General features: G+C 41.8%; 1 protein-coding gene across 1 annotated transcript; it reads left to right on the forward strand.

Annotated features, from left to right (window-relative positions):
- The first annotated feature begins 2,443 nt into the window (after positions 1 to 2,443).
- Positions 2,444 to 23,925, forward strand: LOC122181228 (vitellogenin-2-like). Its single transcript, XM_042873614.1, has 35 exons — positions 2,444 to 2,486; positions 2,814 to 2,834; positions 2,967 to 3,118; positions 4,679 to 4,930; positions 5,095 to 5,256; positions 5,365 to 5,513; positions 5,741 to 5,891; positions 6,018 to 6,175; positions 6,257 to 6,422; positions 6,902 to 7,027; positions 7,297 to 7,515; positions 7,944 to 8,161; positions 8,278 to 8,375; positions 8,799 to 8,923; positions 9,544 to 9,645; positions 10,249 to 10,368; positions 10,467 to 10,656; positions 10,991 to 11,084; positions 11,818 to 12,003; positions 12,226 to 12,370; positions 12,859 to 13,087; positions 13,176 to 13,351; positions 13,541 to 13,846; positions 14,193 to 14,240; positions 14,396 to 14,482; positions 15,186 to 15,398; positions 15,489 to 15,631; positions 17,004 to 17,142; positions 17,850 to 17,985; positions 18,966 to 19,152; positions 20,825 to 20,892; positions 21,258 to 21,379; positions 21,461 to 21,620; positions 22,679 to 22,840; positions 23,807 to 23,925. The coding sequence occupies exons 1-35, from the start codon at positions 2,447 to 2,449 to the stop codon at positions 23,923 to 23,925; spliced, it is 5,169 nt and encodes a 1,722-aa protein (XP_042729548.1). The 5' UTR covers positions 2,444 to 2,446.
- Positions 23,926 to 23,952: the final 27 nt, after the last annotated feature.

Consider the following 23,952-nt stretch of genomic DNA (forward strand, 5'->3'; position numbering starts at 1 on the left):
GCATGGGCACTTCAGTGTTTGTATGTATGTGGGTTTTATAGTTTGGAAAGGTAATGTCCTCGATACTGAAGGGAAGCTGTTGGAAAGTCAGCATGAATGAAAGACACCCAAGCAGTGGTGGAAAGGTCTTGGGGGCTCTCAACACAGGCATCCGGGTTTGTGGGTAGTAGGAAACTCAGGGAAGCACAGCCCTGCCCAGGAGCATCCAGCACACCAGAGGCTTCTTGCAAAGGTGGGCTGCTGGCTCCTTTCCTCAGCCAAAGCTGCGGTGTCGCTGCTGGGGGCCTGGCCTCATCCTGCCCTGTGCTGTAGGCACTGTTTGGAGCTCCACGGAAATAATGTTCATGGCTGCTCCTGGGCACAGCAGAGCTGATCATTACCTCACAATGGTGATTTTCTTTTTCTTATTTCCCCTCCCCCCCAACTTTTTTTTTTTATTTAATTCAGGTTATATCCTCTGTAGAAATTTAAATGGTGAAGAGGTGTGAGTATGTGGGGATGTAAGGGGCCATAACGAGAGTTTAAATTGTTCTTGACAGGCTGGAGAAATGGCCCACAAAGATTAAGAGATTCAGATCCACACAGAAAAACGCAAAGATGAAGTCTCCACTGACAGACTGTGGGGCAGCATCAGAGAGGATCCTGTCTGGGCCACATCATGGCGGGGTGCTTGGGGTGCAGTATTCGCCACCTGGATGTTGGAGTGGGGTGGGTGAATGCAACAGTGAGCAAGAGATGAAAACGGAACACTCCTCTGGGAGTGCCAGCTTTGCTGGGAAAGGACTCCACCACAACTGAGGGCAGTTTCCTCACTGACAGGTCTGTAGTATTTGGAAATTACATCCAGAGATACGATGGAGCTGGTTCCAAACTCCTTCTGTATTGGAATATGAGCTGCTATACCTCAAAGTCCAGACATGGCTAAGTTACATAGGTAGGGTTTGTTGGTTGGTTGTTTCATTTTTAAATTGTGCAGCTGCATATAAACTTTCAGTAGTATGTTGGATTTTGAGCCCCTCATCAGGTGCCAGCAGATGTGTGTGCAAGTCCTTTAGCTATGTTTACTGTTTGCCAAATCTCAGAAGACATGACACAACTCCCTGGAGCTGCTCACTGCTTGTATGGTTTAGCTTCTCTGTCATACTCTGTCACTTTGATAGAGGAAGAGGTTAAAACAAACAGAACCAGGATACAGTACTGGTAAAACATCCTTGAAGCATGAACAAAGTCTAGTGTTTCAGGTATTATAAATTATATTCCAATTGCTCAATTATAAAAAAAATATCATCTGAAAAGCCTTAGGAAAACCAAATTGTCTTGAATAGGAGTCCCTGCTGCATTGATTAAAACTGAGATGAGTTCTGTGCCCTGTGAGCCCATGCCTCCCATGGTGGTTGAGAAGAAGCTTTGGTTCCCCTCCCCAGTTTGTGTGCACACAGTGGCAGCCCCAAAGGAGAGAATTCAAATCCCAGGGCTGCTGGGCTGCCTCTCCAACAGTTCTGCAATGGGAGCAGTGCCCACAGCCCTGCCACCATTGTCCAACTCCACACCTTGCCTGAGGACAAGGGACCAGAGACCCAGCACCTCGAGCAGCCTTATGGAGCTCCTGAAAAGGGAACCTGCTCACAGACCCGCTCATGGAAAGCAGCAGGGTGAGTGGCAGCAGGTGGTTGGCTGCTGACTGACAGAAGAAAGGACCCCACTTTGTGAGGATGCTGCCCCTTTTTTTGGCAAACCAGAGCATGTGCATCTTCATCAGCTGGGAGCCTTGTGTCCACAGTGTCTGGCAGCCCCTCCAGGTCCCTCCTCACCCACATCTGTGCGTGGCTGGCAAGAACACTGATGTGATGTCCTGGTAAGAAAGGCAGGTAAGGGAGACACGCATGCAAGCAATTGCTTTTTGCTGCAGCCTTTGTGACAGTGGTGGGAATTAGTGTTGCTAGGTGGATTCCCCACCCTCAGGGAGCAGTGCTGTGGATGACAGTGTGTGCAGCAGCCAAAGGGCATCAGTGCAGTGTCACAGGAGTGCTGCCCAGGCTTTGCATAATCCTTGTGAAGCACTATCGGTTAGATAAGGTTTGTTCCTTTTGGTCAGGTCAGGATAACCTGGGCAAAGTTAGCGCAGGCTGCAATAGCTCCAAATGCTTCCAATGAGTAATGATAGTAATTTTCCTTACACAATAAATATTTTGGCTTTAGTGATATTTTAGTACTTTTAACCATCTTTTCCAAAAGGTGCTTTCTGAGCATTTAGATGGTGAGGTGAGAAGATTGCCTGTGATGATTTTGGCACAGCAATGACTTTGGTCAGGAGTCCCCAGCCCTATCACCAACCGGATTGGAGTGGTCGATAAGAAACTGATAACTCAACAGAATTCCCTGGACTTGTTAATAATTCTTCTATAAAAGGTGCACATTTCCCCTGTAGTGTTCAGTCACTTTTAGCATGAGGGGACTCATCCTGGCCCTGGTGTTCGCCCTTGTGGGTAAGTCTGAACTTTACGGGTACCACAGAGCCACGATGGCCACTGTGCTCCACAGGCACCTCCTCAGAGCCTTTCAGGGACATTCCCAGCATAATCTGCTGAAGCTTTTTTCTGACTTTTGACTGTCAGCTGTTGGATTTCTGTGCCTGAGCACAGCAGCATGTAGCAAGCAGGGCTGGAGCGGGCTTGGAGTCCCGGGGGTGTGCTCCAGAAGCCCAGTGCTGGCTGTCCGACTGCCATCAGCTCACTGAGTAAATGAACAATAAATGCTAAAGTGCCCACAGAGTTTGGGTTTCTTCACGCATGCTTCTCTTTCCTCCCATGCAGGGGCCCAGAAGCATGACCTTGGTAAGTGCACTCCCTATATCTGCCAGTGGTATGTACTTCCTTCCCACCCCTTCCAATGCTGGGACGGTTCATGAGGCTGATAGCACAGCAGTCATAGTAAAGAAGGCATTTTTATCATTTATTTTTCAATAGAGCCTGGTTTTCGTACTGGCAAGACCTACCTGTATGACTATGAGGGCCTCATCCTTCATGGGCTGCCAGGCAAGGGGTTGGCAACAGCGGGGCTGAAGCTGATCTGCAGGCTGGAGATCAGCCATGTGTCTCACAGCGACCACCTTCTGCAGGTAACTTCCCAAGGGTATGTGAACCCATCCCTCCTCCTGCACCACACAGCTTGGGATATAGTTCCTGCTGGAAAAATAAACAAGACAGGAATACAAACCTTGCACAAAACCTTAGGGTCCTTCCAGGTGCTGAGACGACCCCACAGTCCCGGTGTCAGACTGAGTGGCTTTGCACAGGCAGCACTCTCACCTTGCAGGTCTCTGGAGGGAGGCAGAGCTGCTCCAGTGCCTGAGCCCACTTACAAATCGTAATTGGATTCAGCTCCATGGAAAGACATGGCAGGCTGCTGCTTTAAGGCAGTGCCCTTAAGATAGTTTTAGTAAAGGCAACAATAAACTTGAGTGTAAAAATTAAGAAAATTCAGGTATGAGGAATTTGTGTTTTTCAGCCCGGTCCATGACGTGAAAAAAACTCAGTGCTAAAATTCATTCATTACAAATGAAATTCACGTCTGTCTCCATTATATTCCTTTTGACATTCTTCAGATAGACTTTAATTCAAATGTAAAGGATTGTAATGCTCTCACTTGGCATAATGATATCAGATCTGGAAGTGCTGTTACACATAGGAAAGGTTAAAACAAACATCTTAAGAAACTGTCATAGAACAAAAGACAATAGAGAAGGGATGACTATGTGGAGAGAGCTCTAAGAGGGCGCTTTGCATTTGTCCTAGAGTTTACTGAACCTGTAACTCTGTGCATCTATTACTGAAACAGTGAGAGGGAATATCTACTTTCAGATACGACACAAAACAGCAGGATTTTTTTGTAGCCTCACTAAATTTGGTATAACCTCAGCAATTACAGAAAAAAAGTCTTGAATAGGATTTACTTTAAGAGGCAAGCCACCGCTGTAGCTCTGATTTAAAAAGCCCAAAACAGAGCCCTAAAACCACACCATTTCTCTCTGCGCAGAAACATGCGCCTCAGTGCAGGAGGGCAGGAGGCATGTCTGCGCGTGTGACTGTGTACGTGTGTGCATGCAGGCACACGCTTCCCACTAGGGAGCAGTCCAGGACTTGCAAGCAAGCTGTACAGCCCGATACACTGCGAGTGATGGCAGCCACTTGCAAAGCAGCTGCCAGCCCCTGCTTCCCTGCTTGCTTCTGCTTCCCCAGCAGCCCTGCCGCAGCTTTGCTGCGCTGAGATGTGCTCAACCAAGAGGCAGCACCAAAACAGTGTAGGTGGCAGCTTGAGGGATGGCCTGCTGACTTGCAGGACTGAAAGGAGAACATGCTGAGGAACTGGGGAAAATAGGAGATGCCCTTTCCGTACAGATCCCTGGCAGCCAGGCTTTCACTACCCAGTAAGCTTCACTGTGCTTGCTGAACTTATAGACACTGCTTGCATTACCTTATTTTTCTGGCAGAAATCCTTTAGGGAAATTTTATTTTTAAGGTGGTGTCCTAGGTGTAGTGCAAGAGTCTGAGGAGAAAAAACATCTCCTGAGTGCTGGAGAAGTGCCTGGCCATGGACTAGGAGTGTCCAATTGCACTGTTATTGTACTGTTTCAAGCTGATGGTGAACAAGATGAATGTTTTCCTGATTCTGTTCACAGATCCGATCACCAAAGCTGGAGGAATACCATGGCTTCTGGCCCGGAGACGCCTTCACTCTGTCTCCAAAGCTCACAGGGACCATAGCTGCATGTTTCAGCCAAGCCTTTAAGTTTGAATACACCGAGGGAAAAGTGGGAAGTATTTATGCCCCTGAGAACTGTCCCATCCTCTGCACTAACCTCGTGAGAGGGATTCTGAACATGATGCAGATAACCATCAAAAAGTCACAAAATGTGTATGAACTACAAGAGGTTTGTTTCTTTCCTATTCTGATTTCACATTTATGCTCCTTTACTGTTACATAGTAGCTTGCCCATACATAACCCTTGCCAGGTAATTTTCACTGACCTATATGCTGCTGTAGTGAAAGTGAAATTTCCAGTGAAATTTTGTCATGTTTTATGAACACTCACAGTCCGGGATCGAAGGCATCTGCCAGACCAGATACGTTATCCAGGATGACAGCAAGAATAACCGTGCCACCATTTCCAAGAGCAAGGACCTGACGGACTGCCAGGACAGCGTGGTGCAGAGCACAGGCATGGCCTACATCCGGCCCTGCCCCACCTGCCCCATGGTAGGCTGCATGCCTGGCCAAGCTCTCTGCTGGTGCTGGAAGGAATTTGGCTTGTCTGTAACCAGTTAATGATTTTCACTTCATATTTGTGTCTTTCTGAACCTTTAGAAAGTCAGAAACATGAAGGGCACAGTGCTGTTCACTTACAAGATGAAGTACTCTGACAGTGGAGCCTTGGTGCTGTCTGCCATGTCTGAGCAGGTGTACCAGATCTCCCCTTTCAGTGAGCCTGATGGGACAGCAGCCGTGGAAGCCAGGTGAGTGCAGTGAATGTCAGCAGTATGGCAAGCAATAGTGAAAGCTCTCGTCTGTCTGGTGACATTTCCAGACAATGCAGAGCAATGCACAAACCCTAGATTGCTCTGCACTGTGGCACTGCGGCTCAAGTGCTGGGCACCCTCATCCTATGGCCCTGGCTGTACATGCCCAGCTTTCATGTGATGTGACACACTGCCACTGAGGCATTTCTGTCTTTCTCTTCAAGACAAAAACTGGTTCTGGTTGACATTAAAAGCATTCCCATAAAGGCACCAGATGCTCAACTGCAAAACCAGGGGAGTCTTCGTTATCATTTCCCAGAAGGGCTGCTCCAGATGCCAGTTCCTCTAATAAGAGTCAAAAATGCAGATGTGCAGGTAGTAGAGGCTTATTTTTCACACTTTTTTCATTATTTATGATGTTTACTGGTCTTTTGACCTGTTAACAACTCTGAAAATTACTTGAGGCATGGCACCTTTCAACTTTCTGTTTTTTCATCGCAGTTAACAGAAACACTGCAACAGTTAGTTCAGAATAATGAAGAAGGAGGCACTACAGAAGCTTCAGTTAAGTTCTTACAAATGGTCCAGTTGCTTCGTGTAGTGACCCTGGATGAAATTGAGTCTGTGTGGGTGCAGTTTGCCAGTGAACCGCCGTACAGGTAACTGCACTGCTGTCAGGTGGGATTCCCATCCAGAGAAATGCTGAGCAATTCAGTAATGAGTCCTCCCCTCCCTGGCAGGCACTGGTTCATGAGTGCTGTGTGTGCCGCTGGAGCTACCGACACGTTCCAGTTCCTCAAACAAAAAATTCATGATAAGAATCTAAACATCTGGGAAGCAGCTGTGGCTCTCCCTCTCGCCTTCCATTCTGTCATGCCCAGTAAGAAAACCATAGAAGTTGCCTCAGTGAGTACAAATTATCCTCCCGCTTGCTACCCTGCCACTCATTTTGGAGGTGAATTCACACAGCTACAAGCAAAGAACGCAACGTGTTTTATTCTTATTTTGTAAAATGCAAGCTATTAACAGAAATGGAAAATAATTTAGAAAATGTTTCCAAACATTTGTTGCAAAAAAACTGTAAGGAATATTTTTTAAAACTTTTGTCGTGAAATTGCTTTTGATTCCATTTTGCCAAAGTGTAGTTTAAAAAATCAGGTAGACTGAATTGACACAAAGTAACCAACACCTAAAGTGCATGAATCAGAACTGGAGCAGCTATACTTCAATCATAGCTGAATCACTAGCATTCGATTCAAATTCTGAAAATATTTATGAAAAATCCAAAGTAATTTTATTTATTTACTTTTCAGATATAAATGTTTCACTGCATACCAGCTCTAATAAATCAAAATATTAACGACTATTACTTCTTTCTTCTGCAGACTTTTCTAACCTGTCCCCAAATTCAGAAAACACCAATGCTGCGAGTACTTGTTTACCTGGGATATGGTAGCTTGGTAAATAAATACTGTGCTCAGCCTTCATTTTGTCCTAATGAACTTCTTCAGGTAGGTGACTCTCAACTCTCATTATTTCATTAGGGGTGAAGAAATTTTTAGAATGCCTCTGATTTGCCTCTCACAATGCTGAAAGTTTGGCAACGAGGTGTTTATGTGCCTCACTCTTAGCAGTGAGTCCTTCTGGGAGAAAAATCTGAATGGCTTTACTGAGGGTTTTGCACCAGAGGTCATTTTGTTTGCTATGGCAGTGTATATTTTTATGCAGTATTGCAGGATTGCTGCCTGATGAAATTAACAAAAGTCTGCTCTGATTTCAGCCACTCCATGACCTTGCTTCTGAAGCTTCCAGCAGAAGCCATGTTGAAGACATAGCCTTGGCCCTGAAAGCTATAGGCAATGCAGGAGAGCCAGCCAGCATCAAACGCATCCAGAAATTTTTGCCAACATTTTCACTTGCTGCTGCAGAATTACCGAGCAGAATTCATGCTGATGCCGTGCTGGCCTTGAGGAAAATAGCCAGAAAAGACCCTGCAAAAGTAACTGAAATTATTATTTATGTGATTATTCTTGAGGGTGTGATTTAGGCTGCCTTAGTGATGAAGGGATAATAAAGCCATCGGATGATGTTAGGAACTCTGGGCAGATTTTATAGTAACAGGTTTTCCTCTTTCCCACATTGCAAATCACTGATATTATCCCATCCTTGTTGACATCCTGGGAAGGTAGTTGCTTCAGCCACCATAACACTGTTGCTAACAGCTCTTTCTTCCAGCTCTGTTTATTATGCATCCAGCAATATCTTTATTTTCAGTGACAGGCTCTATGCTCAATGTTTTGGGTTTTGTTCACCATTCACTGCAGATCAGACATAAACAGTTTAGGAAACACCTCTTCCTGAGCAATCATGAGCATTGCATGCATTGAATTGCATGAGCAATTCACAGGTTGTATCTTCCTCCTCTAGGTAAGGGAGATCACTCTTCAAATTTTTATGGACAGCACACTTGCTCCTAATGTGCGCATGACAGCTTGCATTGTCCTCTTTGAAACAAAGCCTTCTCTTCCTGTTGTGGCAGCCATGGCCAGCTCACTGCTGACGGAGACCAGCTTACAAGTGGCCAGTTTCACATATTCTCACATGAAGGCATTGGCAGTAGGTGGGATCCCACAGCTCTACAATCTGTAAGCAGACAAAGTACAATTTTTAGTTGCAAATGGTGATATAAATTTTTCTCAGTTTTCTAAGAATTTGGTCACAGTTGACTATCTTCATATGATTTTAACTCTTTATTACTCAGATCTGCTGCTTGCAACATTGCCATTAAACTTCTGAGCCCCAGACTTGACAGGTTGAGCTATCGTTACAGCAAGGTCATTCATGCTGGTGGTTATTCCTGTGAGTATCAGATGCCCTGTTCACCACTTAGGCTTACACAGCTCAATGCTTCTACTGTGTTTCATAATTTCCACCCAAAATCCTGCTGTGGGCTGTGGGCTTAGTGCACCCTTCAAACAGAAGAAAGCACCAGAGCCTCCTAAAATGCAAAATCTTCTGAAGGTGTTCTACTACTCTTTGGGTATCTGATGGGGAAATAAGTATCTGTGCATGGATTTAGACCTCCTGCTTTGATCACTGTGATTCTTTTGTCTCTGCCCTCAAACAAAGATCCCTTTTTGAAGTTACAAGCTTGAGGACCTGTGGGGCTAAATCCTGGCAGAGTCATTTGCTGTCTAGTACAGTATGCACCTAAGGTAGCTTAAATTCACTGGACACCTTGGAGACCCTAAAAAAATCTTTTCTGCTTTTTGTTTGTTATAGATGTGTATAAGGCTGGTGCAATTTGGAGAGTTTATCTAATGAACAGTCCCAACTCTATGTTTCCATCTGATATAATAACAAAAGTAAGAGGATATTACGCAAACACTGCAACAGATATTGTAGAAGTAAGTATTTCATTAAAACAAGCTACAACCCAGCTACAGACATAATTATTTGTTAATGCATGCATTGTTTGACTGTGAAGATTGATGTGGAAGGGAAAATTTATATAATGATTATAACTTTACTTGTATCTGGGCTTCTTGACAAGTGGTCTGAATACTTTCAGTATAGGCATGAAAATCTACAACAGCAAAGGAAAGCTTATGTAGCAGAGTATTTGTCTGCCTACCTAAAATCATATGACATCTGGGATGTTTTATGTAAGTACAGGGAATGAGCAGCTGAAATTAAATTTCAGGCAGCAGTGCAGCCCCAGCAGCACAAATCTCCATGTAACAGCATGCAGGCATTAACTCGCCTTCTTGGGTAAGTTTTGTAGCCTGTGCTGATCTTTGAGCTGCCCTAAAATTATCCCTGCTGACTAATTCAAAGCTACCTCAGCACGCCCTCAGCATCTGAAGTCATAGCCAGCAGTCACCTGCCAAGTAAGCATAACCTTATAAGTGCTGTGGCTTCATGTAGTATGCATTTAGAGTTGCCTTGGTGAGTGTAATGTCAGGTACAAAGGTATTTCTGAGTTTTCTGGTACTTGAGCTGTGATGTTCCGTGCTGTTTCCTACAGATAGCTCTCCGGTCACAAAGCCTAACCAATATCATCAGGAAACAGAATATTCCCTTTGCTGAATATGATACATACAAGACCCTGAAGGAACTTGGTAAAACGGTATGCCTTTATCCACCCTCCTGATTTGTTTGAATAGACAGTTCCCACCAGAACCACGGTTGCATCAGCTACCATCCTAGCCACCCCTTTGATGTTTCAGTCAGCCATCCTGTTTGGTCACAGAGAGATGCATTTAGTTAGACTGTACTTACACTGAGCACAGATGCCATCTTTTCACTCAATGTGTGTCAGCACACCATGCAAAGCTGCCCTTAATGTACAGTGCAAAAGATGATGACAATGATGTTAGGCAAAATTCATGTGGTTTGAAGTGTGTGTTAAAACACAGTAAGTGGTTGCTCTTCTCTCTTAAAATGATTAGTGAATAAGACTTTTGTTTATGAGCCCTTGGGTGTTACCCAGTACTTAAGTAGCAAAAATTACCTCACTTACCACACTTTTATGTAGGGAAACACCCACTGAAGTCAGTTAAGCAACATGAGAAAGGCCACATCAGTTCACACCTGTAAGATGTCTAGCATTTTTTTGGCTAAGGAACCATAGTCAGTATGCTTCAGATGTGATCTACTCTTTGTTAATACAATGATGTATGTTAAGAAACTGTTTCTTCCCTTTTTCCTTCACCTCTCCTTAACACTGCAGCTTCTGGGGTGGAAAGAATTGCCTCCTGAAGATCCTCTGCTGTCTGCTTACATCAAAGTGTTGGGCCAGGAGATTGCCTTCATCGACATTGACAGCAGCATCATTCAGCAAGCCATGAAGGTAGTGGCAAGGCTGTAGCCTTTTCTGTCTGTGTTGCTGAATAATTTCCCTTCCCGACTCACCACGCCTGCTCATTTAACCCATTTCTCTGTCTTCAGAGTCTAACTGGATCATCAAGCTGGCAGCCAGCAGTGAAAAGAGCAGTGGAGGAGGCCCAGCGAGGTGTTTCAGGCCAATGGGCACTGCCAGCAGTGGTGGCCGAGCTGCGGCACGCCGTTCCCACAGTGCTGGGCCTGCCGCTGGAGCTCAGCATATGCGGTGCTGCGCTGGCTCAGGCTGCGGCCACCGGTGAGCGTGGGGCACCTAACAGCCATTCCTTCCCAGCAGCTGCTGTTCCATCCCTTTGCTGGAATTAATTCCCTCTGTAATCTTGAGAAATGCTCTTGTGATGTGGAAATACTAGTGTCCAGGAACATCCAAAGGGGCTGGGAAATAATTATCATGCTGCACTTAGGACATATTTGTATAATTCTGTTTCAAGAGTAATGATCTTCAAATGACCATGGGAAGTATTTAAAAATGTAGAAGCACAGCTTGTGTATTAACTACTGTGTTAACTGAAAAATTGCACATCCAGCTTTTTTTTTTCTCTGCTCATATAATTTCACTCTGTCTTTTACAGTTGATATTCAGATATCACCACCATTACTGGACAACTTCAGACCTTCACAGTTGTTGGAAACCAACATGGATATTCATGCTGATGTGAAGCCAAAGTATGAATGACATATATTTTCATATGTATATACACACATTCATTTATATTTACTTTGTTTGAAGTAGGTGTGTTGGTTAAGGATGTTGTTTGTCCCAAATTTGGGATGGCTGTACTAGTCCTGAGCAGTGAACCTGTAAGCAAGCAACACAATTATGTGATGCTTTGTGACCCTGCAAGCCTAGCAAAGCGCACAGCGTCAAAAAGGAATGTGGTGATGTTCTGCCATTGCTGAAAATGCTCACACTTGTACCCGTTCAGTGTCTAAAGCTACTAAGTTGTAAAGACATATTTGCTTATGTATAATTTCTTTTCTTCATCATCGGAAGCTGCAAGCTGGGGAGATTTTAGGGAGAAAAGGAAAACACTTCTAGATAGAGAAAAGCAACAGCAACTGTACTAACAGTGATAATAGTAATAATGATAATAAGAATGGTGATAATAATAAGCAATTAGACAAAATTGGAAGCTAGAGGAAGATTCTGATGTTAGCTTGTCCTCAAGCAGTGTATCAGTGATAAAGCAGTGAGAGGATCCATGTTCACTTTGTTCATCAGATAAAACCTTTTACTCTCCAGTGGCACCTCAGCTTTTTTATCCTGTTACATCTTTTTAATCTGTCAGCAGTAGTTCTTGCAATAAACAGAACACTATGAAAATTCAATTCTGCATTTCAAAGATAAAAATGCATATATTAATTTGTAATTATGCATGTTTTCATTTCACACTTTCAGAGTATATTTTCATATGATTGCAATGATGGGTACTAATACACAGTACCTTCAGAGTGGTCTTGAACTTCATGCAGAGTTCAGTGCCAACACTACAATGAAATTTGATGCCAGGATAAATATGAAAGAGAAGAATGTGAAGATTGAAACCCTTCCCTGCCATCAGGAAGTTGAGCTTGCAGCTGTAAGGTACAGAAGAGTTGGCCACACATTGCTTGTTGTGTCACCCGATTGTGAGCTCTCCTTTATAAATTATGAATGTACAACTCCTTTTCAGACTCAGCTGTACTTTGGCATCCATATGAAGCATAGTATTCTCTTTTGCATTGCTCATCTCTCTCCAGTATTAAAGATGGTGGTGGTAAGCAAAATTAGATGATGTTATTTGCTTTCTTTTTATCACCTCCACAGGAGTGAAGCTTATGCTATTTCAAGAAACATGGAAGAAGTAGATTCTGAGAAGAAGTCCCCTATTCTCCCCAACGGAGAAATGCCAACTGACTCCAATCAGCATTTCCAGTCATCAGAAATCTTTTCAAAAGCCAGAAGCTGGGAGGTAACAAGGCCTGTACTGCAGGCAGGTAGAGAACAGACAGCTTCCCAAATCCCAAGAGAACCCCTGCAGGGAAGTGCAGAAGCCCATTCTTTGCAGTGCTCTTCAGCTTCTCAGGCCTACTGCTGGCATGGGATGGATATGTTGAACTGCTGCGGGAAGACTGTTATCTCTCCAGCAAGTCCTGGAGGTTCTCATTTGGGGGTCAGTTTGATTAGCACTGCCTGGGAAAGGCTGGCTAGGTGACCTGACCACAGCACATTTGGGGTTGGACTCGATGATCTCTGAAGGTCTCTTCCAACATCCACCATTCTATAATTTTGTGATTATGTGGTTTTGGAAGAAACCTCACTTCTTCCAATGCTTGGGTGTACAATTTTAAGTAATGTTTCCTTTCTCAGACAAAACTGTCATCATTTTCATCATTAGTAAGAATATAGAAAAGATCTTGAGAGCCGTAAAATATTTTACCGTGTTTTTGTTTAATGCAGCAAAGAAATATTCCTAGTGTGATATCCAGAGGACACTTGCAAGGTTCAGAAGATGAACATCATCATGGTGAAGGACAGAGGTCTTATGCACGCGTCTTCTGTAGAAAATTAGCCAGTTTGGGATGTTCCGCTTGTCTCAGCCTAAAGTCACGGAATTCTGCTTTCTTAAGAAATACCTGTCTGAACAAATTAGTTGGAGAACTTGAAGCCAAAATAGTTTTGCAGCCAGGTACAGAAACAAAAACAAGCTTTTCTGTCAATCTCTGTGAATGATACTCAAATGGCACAATGCTGGAACATGAGTATCTTGACTTTAGTTCATACAGATGCTGATATTGAAAAAATACAGCTAGAGATACAAGCAGGAGCCAAAGCAGCTTCCAAAATAATTGATGCAACAAGTTCAGGACCTAAAGAAGAGAAGGAGCCATCTCTGTATGAGAATATTAAAGCTAAACTGAAGAAGATTCTAGGCATTGAGAATGTGTTCAAGGTAGGAGACTGAGTATGGAAGGTAGGAATAATTTCTCTCAAATGATGCCAAGGTACAATGTCTGCAGCATATGGGGCAAAAGAGGTTGTATTTCCTTGAAAGGTTGTGGAGAGCAGTTTGACAGCCAGAGAAATGTTACAGAGCAAGCTGCATATAAGCTGTTCATAACTCTTTGAACTGTTTTTGGAGGTTGCAAATAAAACACGTCATCATAAGAAGTGGATTCATGATAAAGTAAAAGCTGCAGTTACAGACCTCTGGGAAGAGCCCAGTGCATCCCCACTCTCCAGTTCGTCTTCTACTGATTCCTCTGCTGAGCGTAAGGAGCCTGGAAATAAACATGAGAAAGATGAGGTGTGGCAATTTGGGAAGAAGCATGGCTCTGGCAGCAGCAGCAGCACTGGTTCTGGTAGCAGTAAGGCCTGCAGCAGCAGTAGAGAGGACAGCTCTGGAGACAAGCTCTGCAGTATGAACAGTGAATATTTCAACCAACAGGTAATTCACTCAGACTGGATTTTTGATATTTCTGTAGTGAATGTTTTTGTACCAGAAATCAGGAAATTGTGCCAATAGAGGATGGATCAGTGAAAAAAATTTTTCTGCAGCATGGACGAGGTAACCTAGTAGAGCTCTTTCCTGTTTTCAGTTCTCTGAAGCAGTTCAGAGCAGTTCAGAACTCTGAAGTTCAGAATTTCACATTCCAGAAGATTTTAGTTTAAAATGCTTTAAAATTTGCATCTTGTTTTGCTTTTTCTCCATACTCAATACTGATTTTTTAATGCATTTATCAAAAGTTATTTTTCTTCTCTTGAATCTTATTACACTTTACTCATCTTCACAGGCAGATCTACCAATTTACCAGTTTTGGTTCAAGCCAGCAGATGAACAGGTATATTTTCTGCTTATGCTATGGGCAAGGCCTATAACTGCTCTCATTAGCTTTACTGGAACTTAGGTTAATGAGAATAAAATCATCAGAAATAAGTTCTACAATAACTTACAGTGGTAGACAGCTAACTTCAGAGTGATTTTCTGTTGTTGCAGGACCCACCAAGGAAAGTTCAGAACAGCAGCATCAGCTCCTCTTCTTCATCATCTAGCGATGAAGGCATCTCTACACCTGTGTCTCAGGTGAGAGTCTTCATATACAAGAAGTAATTAATGTATGTTTATGATAATTGAATAGGAAAAAGTATGCTGACTCTAAGCCCTTGCCAGCACCATCTGGACCAATCTTTCCATAGACTTCATTGCTTGTCCCACTGCTTCTCTCCTGGGCCAGGTGGGCATCTCTGTCCCTCAGCTCTGGTAGTACAGGAACATCCAGGGTGGCTGCTGCCAAGCAAAGGGCTCTGAATTTGAAGGAGTCACAGGCTGCTACATGTGCAAGTAGCCCGCTCTGGACAGCATGACCTCCTCGGATCCTTCCATCAACAACTATCTCAGTTTTAAGCATTTTTAAGCAGGTGTCTAAACAATTTTTATCAGAAAGATGATTAGCAAAACTAATCATCAGCAATGCTGAGCTGGGCAGTGTTGGTTCTTTATACAACAGGGTCCTACTTCATGCTTCCTTTTTGTTATACTGAAATTATGCTACCAAAAGATTCACAATGTTATACTGTTTTACTTTTGTAGGTTGTAAGAGCTCTCTGAAAGAGCAAAACTATACACTAACTGTATTGTTTGCATGGTGGTCTATGATGCTGTCATGTAGTTTATACGGAAAGACTTTTTGTATGAAACTTTACAAATGCTTTTTTGTTTGTGATTTGAATATAGTAATTTCAGTGCTCTGTTTACATCTTTGGTCTTTCTTCTCTACTGACTTAAGCCTATGTTCCTGGGAGACAGCAGGCCACCAATACTGGCTGCAGTTCTTCGTGCCATCAAAAGAAATGAGCAGCCAACAGGATACCAGCTTGTGCTGTACACTGACAGACAGGCCTCCAGACTGAGGGTGCAGGTGTTTGTATCAAGCATAACAGAATCAAATAGGTGGAAACTCTGTGCTGATGCATCAGTAGTAAATTCCCATAAAGCATCGGTAGGTTTTAAATGTGATCTGCTCAAATGTAAATGAAATTTAACAATCTTAATGTGCTTTGTACACAAAATATGTATTCTCCTCTACTAGGGTACCCTTAAATGGGGTAAAGATTGCCAGGACTATAAGGTTGCTACTCAGATTGCAACAGGACAATTTGCTGCACATCCGGCTATACAGGTGAAGCTAGAGTGGTCAAAAGTGCCTTCAAGTGTCCGAAAAACTGCCAGATGGTGAGTTTTTACTCTGTTTTTTGAAAAATTGAACTATGTCAATGTTCAGATAATTATAGAATCAATTCTGCAAATCTGAGCTGAAAAAATTTCCCTTAATCAATGAGTTTATAATATCAGATGACAAGTCTGTTTTTTTCTGTGCACTCATTTCATCAAAACTTAGTGCTTTTTTGTTTGCAAGATAACCAACTGAAACAAAGAGGATGATGGGATTAACATAATTTCCCGTAGGCTTTTATTTTAAAGTGCTGAATTAGGAACTTGGTCTCCTGATGCTTCGTAATCAATGTAGGCTCTGAGCAGAAGCCTATATTTGGTTCTCTAGAGGAGCTTTTCTCTTACAGACTGTACAGTGCGCCTTAAGAGACTCATTTCCTAACATAGGAAATTTACTTCCAGTTTCTGAAAGTGATGTGAATATTTTGCATATGGCTTATTGCACACTAACTAGCAAGTGATGCATGACATTTAGTACAAGAAAACTGCTGTACTCAGTTTATATGTGCATCTATCCATATATGTCGATATATCATATTCATTATCTGTTGTATTCATTCATCCATTATACTTACCCACATTGCATTTTACCCACAGTAATGCAGAGACCCATATAAACCCTCATCTTTTTAACAGTGATGCCAAAATACAGGTATATATAATAATGTGGTTATGCAGGCAAAACATGTCAAAGGGGTACAAGTGATTTAGTTAACAAATGTCTTCTGAAGATGATAACTTTTTCTTAGATCGTATTACCTTGATGTGCTTTACCTGCCATTACTATAAAGGAGGAAAGCACCCAACTGACTATGCTGGAGTATAGCCACAGAATTCAGCTTTGTTCTGCCCTGAGACTATAATTCTTTTTTTTTTTTTCTTTTTCTTTTTTAGCAATGTTTCCTGTATTTCTCTATTTGAATCCCAAGCCTATACTGTCTGAGTATAGAGATCCCTCTGTCATCTCATTTGACAATCTTAGTGCTACGATTGACAATCCCTGCTAAAAATGACCATTGCAGGACCAAAATATTAATAACCAGTCATCTGTTTTTTAGGACTTCTGTCATTTAGTTTTTATTTAACTGGAGTTCACTTTTTAACTGTGTAAGTCTTTAAAACCAGTTAGCTGTACTTTTCTTCTCATATCATGCTGCTGTTCAGTCTCTTGAAGGCTGTTTCACCCATTAACACTGTTAAAATCTTCCCATCCCCCTTCCTGTTCAAAACACCATGTGTTAGAAACCCTGCTACATGATGTATATCTAACAGGCTGTGCATATCGCTATAGGGGCGGTTTTAGTCTGAATGAATGATAAAGAATCTTTTCAAGGATGGATGGTTTCAATCACTTACTTCCTTTCTTTTCCAGGTTGTACACATATTTTCCAGGAGCTGCATATATGCTGGGCTACTCCCAAAAGCAGCAGCGTGGTCCTTCTCACCAGGCAGCCATGGTGATGGCTCTGACATCTCCAAGAACCTGCGACGTGGTCCTAAAGCTACCTGAGGTAACTATTTCCAACATCTTTTGTCCAGAAGCACTAGGTACTTACGGAATTAAGGATTAATAGCTTTTTTAACTCACCATCTTAAAAAAAAATTCATTTATTGATCCATAAAGAAGCTTCCCCATCAAGAAGGCATTGTGTTCACATAGATGATTCCGCTATGAAAGTGTCTTAAAAAGTTTCTCTTTCTCTCAAGTAGTGTGTAAACACATGAAATAAGAAAGAGGCTATAGTACCATAATCATGTTGATAACACATTAGCAATTACTGACTAAGGAGTCTACTCCTCCAAAACTCTTCAGGAGGAAGGCAGGTTTTGCTGTGCCTTCAGAGAGATAATGAAAGCAGGCTGTAGAGAGCCTTGACAGCCCAACAGTAGCCCTCAACATATAGGCAAGAAAAAGGTGTTCATCTCAGATAAGCAAACCATTTGGACTGTGAGCATGATAAACAACTCATGAAAAACTCGTGAATTGATAACTTAATTTATAACACTGCTATTCTATTGATAGCAGATGTGTCAAGCTACAAAAATATTTTGTGCTGTAGAGAGAGGACTTGATTTATTTTAAGCTCTGACCTAAATCTAGGTTCTAATTTAGATTTCAGTAAGTACAGGTTTGAATGCTATAAGAAAATTCTATTTCATCTCCACATTGCATATGACATTTGCATTCATTCATGATTGTTTTCTGACTGATTTTCAGCTCACAGTTTACAACAGAGCCATCAGGCTTCCCCTGCCACTCCCTTCAAGTTCAGATACACCAACCTCAACATTTCCATCCTCTGACTGGAACGTCTTTTACCAAGCAGCCTTTTCAATCATTGAAAACCTTAAAGGTCAGCAATTAGCTATCTGCACAAGTATTTAGATCTTCAACAATCAGCTGGACTTCACTTGGAAGTAATTCTGTCTGAAATGAAAATCTATGAGGCTGCAAAGATGTGAAGAAAAATAAACTTGCGTTGGCAAGAGTAAATGTTCAATTCTGTGCCAAACAGCAACAGTACATCCCTACAGTACATCTATTTAAACTTCACAGCAGATATTTATTGTACCAGGAGGAAAAGCATTTAATAATTTAAGAGAAAGATGTTTAAGTGGATTCTGTTTTGGTGTGCTCCACTTGAATAGTACTGTTACACAGCAGCTAAACCAGCTTCAAAAATGCACCCATTACTTTCACTTCTTGAAGGTGAAATGTGAAAAATTATTTTTTTGTTAATGCCTCTAAGAGATATATAGGTTAAATTTTAAATTGAAAGGCCTTACACCAAAATTGGTCTGCTAATTAAAACTGATGTAAAATAGTTTTTAATTGGAGCAAGTAGAATTTCCAGAATACAATTACAGTGAAAAAGGAAAAAATCTACTACGGTGTTTTGTTGGTTGTTTTTTCTTCTCCCCATTTTCTTACCATTTCTACTCCTGATTATGTCTCAATGTACATAACAACAACAATTGTCACTGAATTTACTCTAGTGATATGTGAATTGTTAACAACAGTCAAGATGTTCTTTTGACTACAACAAAGTTACCAAAGTGGCCAAAAGGCCACACACAGAGAGCTGCACCCATCCTGAGCAGAATTTATCTCTTGGTGACTGAATTGTGAATGGGTCGCTGTGCTGATTGTGGACTGACTACGTTTTGATTTGCAAATTCAAAAATTAATCTGAAGGAATCATTTTTCTTTTACACGGAAGTAGGTAAAACCAGAAAATGTTCAACAGTAAAACAATAAAAACAATAAACCAATCTACAATAGAATAACTGTCTTAAATATACAAAATGTTTACTTTTGTGGGTTTTTTTTCAGCTCGTTGTTCAGTTTCCCAAAATATGATAACAACCTTCAATGGAGTTGAGTTTAATTACTCAATGCCTGCAAATTGCTACCACATCTTGGCTCAGGATTGTAGTCCAGAATTGAAGTTCCTGGTGATGATAAAAAGACTTGAAGAATCTACTGACCTTACAGCAATAAGTGTCAGACTTGCCAGCCAGTAAGTAACTGCAAATGTAATGACAGATTGATGTCAAGCTGATGATGCTGTAAATGTGAAGACCAGGTTGTTTGGGCAGATCAGTACTAGCGTAAAACTCATGGAAAAATTACTGACGTCAGTGGAAAGATTTCTAGGAATATCACTGAGGATTGGGATTGTGCTTTTCCTTTGAAAAGTCCTTTGTTTCTGAAACACACTGTCTGAAACTCTTCATTCTTTGTTAGTATTTAACTGTCTTATTTCTTAGTAATTAGGTAGAAACATAAACTATAAATCCAAGAGACTACTGTAATAATTTAGTCTGAACTCCTGTGCTAAACCAATAACTAGGACTAGTTAATGCCTGCAGTCATCTCATCAGTAATGTTGAGAAGTGAGTGTTAAATAGTGCCAGCCCCAGTACCCACCCCTGGGGAACCTGGCTCATCACTGGTCTGTACCTGGACACTGAGTTATTGCCTGCAACTGCTTGAGGGCAAACACCTAGACAGCTCCTTATCCAGTGAGTGCTACAGCCATCACATCCATGTCCCTTCAACTCAGAGACAAGGATGTTGTGTGCAACACTGCCAAAGGCTTTGCACAATTCCAGGTAGATTATGTCAGTTGTTCCTCCCTTATCCACCAGTACTGTAACCCTGTCATAGAAGGCCACCAAATTTGTCAGGTGTGATTTGCTCTTAATGAAGCCATGGTGTCCCCAATTGCCTCTCTGTTTTCTACATGCCTTATCATAGTTTCCAGGAAGATCTGTTCTGCAATCTTGCCACACACACAGAGATGAGACTGACTGGCCTGTAGTTCTCCTAGTGTTTACTTTTTCTCTTAATGGACACACAATTTTCCAAATCCATTTGAAACTAACTTAAGACAAGCTTTGTTTCATCTTGAAACAGCCATGGGCTCTTTTTTAAAAATATAATCTGATTAAATCTAAAATCTAAGTAGTATGGGATTATGCATACCAAAGTCATCGCAGGGAATAATCTTCAAAGTGCATATATAAACTTTGATCTGTATGGTTTAAAATTATCTGAAAATAATCTGCCTAGCTGTGCCATAATGTTAGAGAAACAGAGAGAAACTAGTATTCCCTGCATTGTTTTGCCAAAAAACAGAAGGACGCTTGCTTTATTAACCAAATTTTTTTGTGATAAACACATTCCTTGTCACTGCATTATTCCTGACTGGTTTTGGTTGTTTTTTTTTTTACAAGTGTACTGATGTGTTTTTGATGTGTCTGTGCATCAGGCTTCATTAGAACAAACACTGCTCTCAAGAATATACTACAGTACACAGGTTATTCAAGCTGTAAGAGATTTTAATTGATGTAAGGAGGTCATTCTTCCTCTGAAATGCAAAGCACCTCCAATTTATATGAACATAAGAGGAACTACAGTGTTTTGCAGCAAGGATCCATGTAGTCTGGTGTCTGCCTGAACTATGGCCACAAGCAGACACTCAGAACTCAATGAGACCAGGGAAAGAGCTTCTGTGAGCAGTCCCCCTGGAGTACTTCCCTGGGTTGTCTTAACTTTCCTCACAAAAAGTAGCAGGTAATTATTCTCAGAGTGATTCAAGCATCCTGCAGTGTTGGTTCTACCAGGATTAGAAACTGTGAACTGAATGGTGAGAAGCATTTATTTACACTCATTTTCTTTACTTAAAGTGAGGTTGACATGTATGTTTCCAACGGACTAACCCAGCTGAAGATTAATGGTGTTCAAACCCCAACAGATGTTCCATACACATCTAAGTCTGGTAGGAGACTCACCTTTATATTTTGTTTAATCTTTTCTGCTCTTTTGAAATATTACATGATCTTGAAAGCCCCTCTCAAGATAGAGATCATTCTATTACGAGAAACAATTAGATGATTTCATTATAACTTCATCCTGACTTTCACTGGAGTGATAGGAAAGATGGGCAAAGAAACAGATGCCAATCCTGTGTATCTGTAAACAATGTAGTGCAAGGCTACGGTCCCTTGTGATGTCCACAGAGACTCACAGAACGGGCAACCAGATCTCCCCCAGCCCTACCCACTGACTGCAGTAAGGCCCCAAGAATTTGACCTGTGGTTAAGGTTGGATCCTAAAATACTAACCTCTCATTTCGCTCGTTTGTTGCAGGTCTGCTGATAAGCAGTGAAAAGGAAGGCTTGTCATTAAAAGCCCCTGAATATGGTGTAGAAAAACTATACTATGATGGACATAAACTTGAGGTATTTTTTTATTATTGTTTTTGAAGGATTTATTTTTAGAAGAAAAACACCTAAGAGTGTCTTTTCTTTATTTCCACAAAGATTCAGGTTGCTTTCTGGATGGTTGGAAAAACATGTGGTATTTGTGGAAAATATGATGCTGAGAAGAAAAGGGAGTATCAAATGCCCAGCGGATATTTAGCTAAAGATGCAGTGAGTTTTGCTCAGTCCTGGGTCATCTCAGAAGACGTATGTACTGGAGGTATTTAGATTCCATCATTACTGCTTACTAATTAAATAGTCACATGAGTAACTGTAAGATTTACATACCTAATTTGTGTTATCATATTATTTTTGTCATTACTCTTCTTGCAATGAATGGAAAGTTAAAAATATTTTTTTCCTGAGTTTGGCAGTTCACTGCAAAATCTGGATTTGTTGCATTCTTGTGTAACTTCTTCCACATTACCAAGCTAGTTGAAATGTGTGTGTTCTAGATATAATTATAAACCTAAATCTTCCTAAGTTGATAAATTAATATGAAGGCGAGGTAGTTTGACGGTTGACAAAAGATAAGGTGTCTGTCCATAATAGTTGGGGGGTTTTTGTTTCCTTCTTTCTTTTTTTTTAATTTCCACTATGTTATTTCAAGCTTTTAAATCCCATTAAAAGATATACACATATCTAGCTCTGGCTAAAAACACAGAGGGAACCTGAGGTGGGAAATAATTATTTTAATTTACTCAGGCTAAAGGTGAAATTAATCTGAAAATTTCAGCCTGTGAATGACTGTTCTTCCCATTTAGCTCCTGTACAAAAACATCAGCATGAGCATAACTGGACACAGTAGGGTATGCTGCATTTTGTACGGGAACCAACTCTGGGGGCAAGCTGTGGCGTTTTTGGAACATATCCTTCCGTCAGTCTCCCTTGAGGACACTGGTCTAAGCATGCTCAGCCATGGCAAGGCTGTGATGACAGGCACAGTGCAGAAGTGGATGTATGGATGTGTAGGAGCCACAACAAAACTTCAGTGCTGTCACAGTTTGGGTAAAGCTTAGTGTCAGCTGAGCAAGGTTTTCACAAGTGTCTATCTTTTCTGATTTCTTCACCTGTGCCTGTGCTGGGCATTGTATCCCAAATGCCCCATTCTCTCACAGAGTTTGTCAGAAAACAGCCTTCCCTTCAATGAGAGTAGTTTTATATATCTTGTGTCCTTCAATATATTCACTGCTATGTAATGTGTAGTACTACATATACAAATACAACAGTTATTCTCAGAAATTCTCTAGTTTATTTAAAAGAATTCATGTTTTATAGCTTGCAAGCTGCAGAGGAAGTTTGTCAAAATTGAGAAGCCAGTTGCATTTGACAAAAAGGCCTCAAAATGCTTTTCCATTGAGCCAGTTTTACACTGTGCAGAAGGCTGTTCAGCAACCAGGACTGTTCCTGTCTCTGTTGGTTTCCACTGTGTACCATCTGGTGAGTATACAAACTCTGTACTTGTGCAACATGTGACAGTGCATGTGTTAGAGTGCAATTCCTCAGGCTCAAAGGAGACCTTGCTGTTCTCTACAACTTCTCAAAGGAGGTTGTGGTGAAGTGGGGATCAGCCTCTTCTCCCATATAACTAGTGATGATGAGAGGTAAAGGCCTTAAGCTGCATCAGCAGAGATTCAGAATGGATACTAGGAAAAAATTATTCTCTGAAAGAGTAGTGATGCATTGGCACAAGCTGCCCAGGGAGTTGGTGGAGTCATTGTCCCTGAAGGTGTTCAGAAACCATGTAGATGTGGCACTGAGGGACATGGATTAGTGGGTGTGGAGGGGATGGTTTGATGGTTGGATTTCATGATATTAGAGGTCTTTTCCAATCTTAATGTTTCTATGATTCTATGATTCCTACCCTTAGGCTGCTCCCTACTCCTCCTCATCACCACAGTGAAATACAAAACCATAGTCCACCTTAAGGCTCCATGGGATACAGATACACAGGCTCAGTTTGTGTGTATAGGAGAAAAAGCTCAGTCTCAGGCAGTCTCAGGCATCTCATTTCACCCTCTCTGGATAAAAAATGAGGATGTAATATTTCAAAATGTTTGCACACCAGCAAATAAGCCTTATTAGTGAGCATCTTAGCTAGAATTCATGCTACCTAAATATAAATGATCAAAGAAGTGAACTTACTTTTGTAACAATTACATCAATTCAACAGTGAAACACACTGATCACACAAGCAGGAGCCTACTCTTGCTTACAGGACTTTTTGTGGGGAGCTATACCTACGCACTCATTTTGGGATGAACTTCCATGCCGTTTATGTAACACCACGTCACATGCACGCTAATGTGAAAAGCTGTGAATCTTTCAGGTTGATCATAGTTAGCACCGAGTACATCGACGTATTAAAAAACCCCTCACGTGGCTCCTTTCTCCTCTCATTTACAGACTCCACACTCGAGCTGGAGGAGGAGCAGGCGAGGTTAGACCAGAAGTCTGAGGACTTGGTGAGCAGCGTCGATGCCCACACGGCGTGCTCCTGTGCCCAGCAGCCGTGCGCAGCGTGACGCTCCGTATCACGCGGTGCATCACGT

This window comes from Lagopus leucura, unplaced genomic scaffold (assembly GCF_019238085.1).
Source record: "Lagopus leucura isolate 7727_CA_CO unplaced genomic scaffold, USGS_WTPT01 Super-Scaffold_100009, whole genome shotgun sequence".
Classification (NCBI taxonomy): Eukaryota; Metazoa; Chordata; class Aves; order Galliformes; family Phasianidae; genus Lagopus; species Lagopus leucura.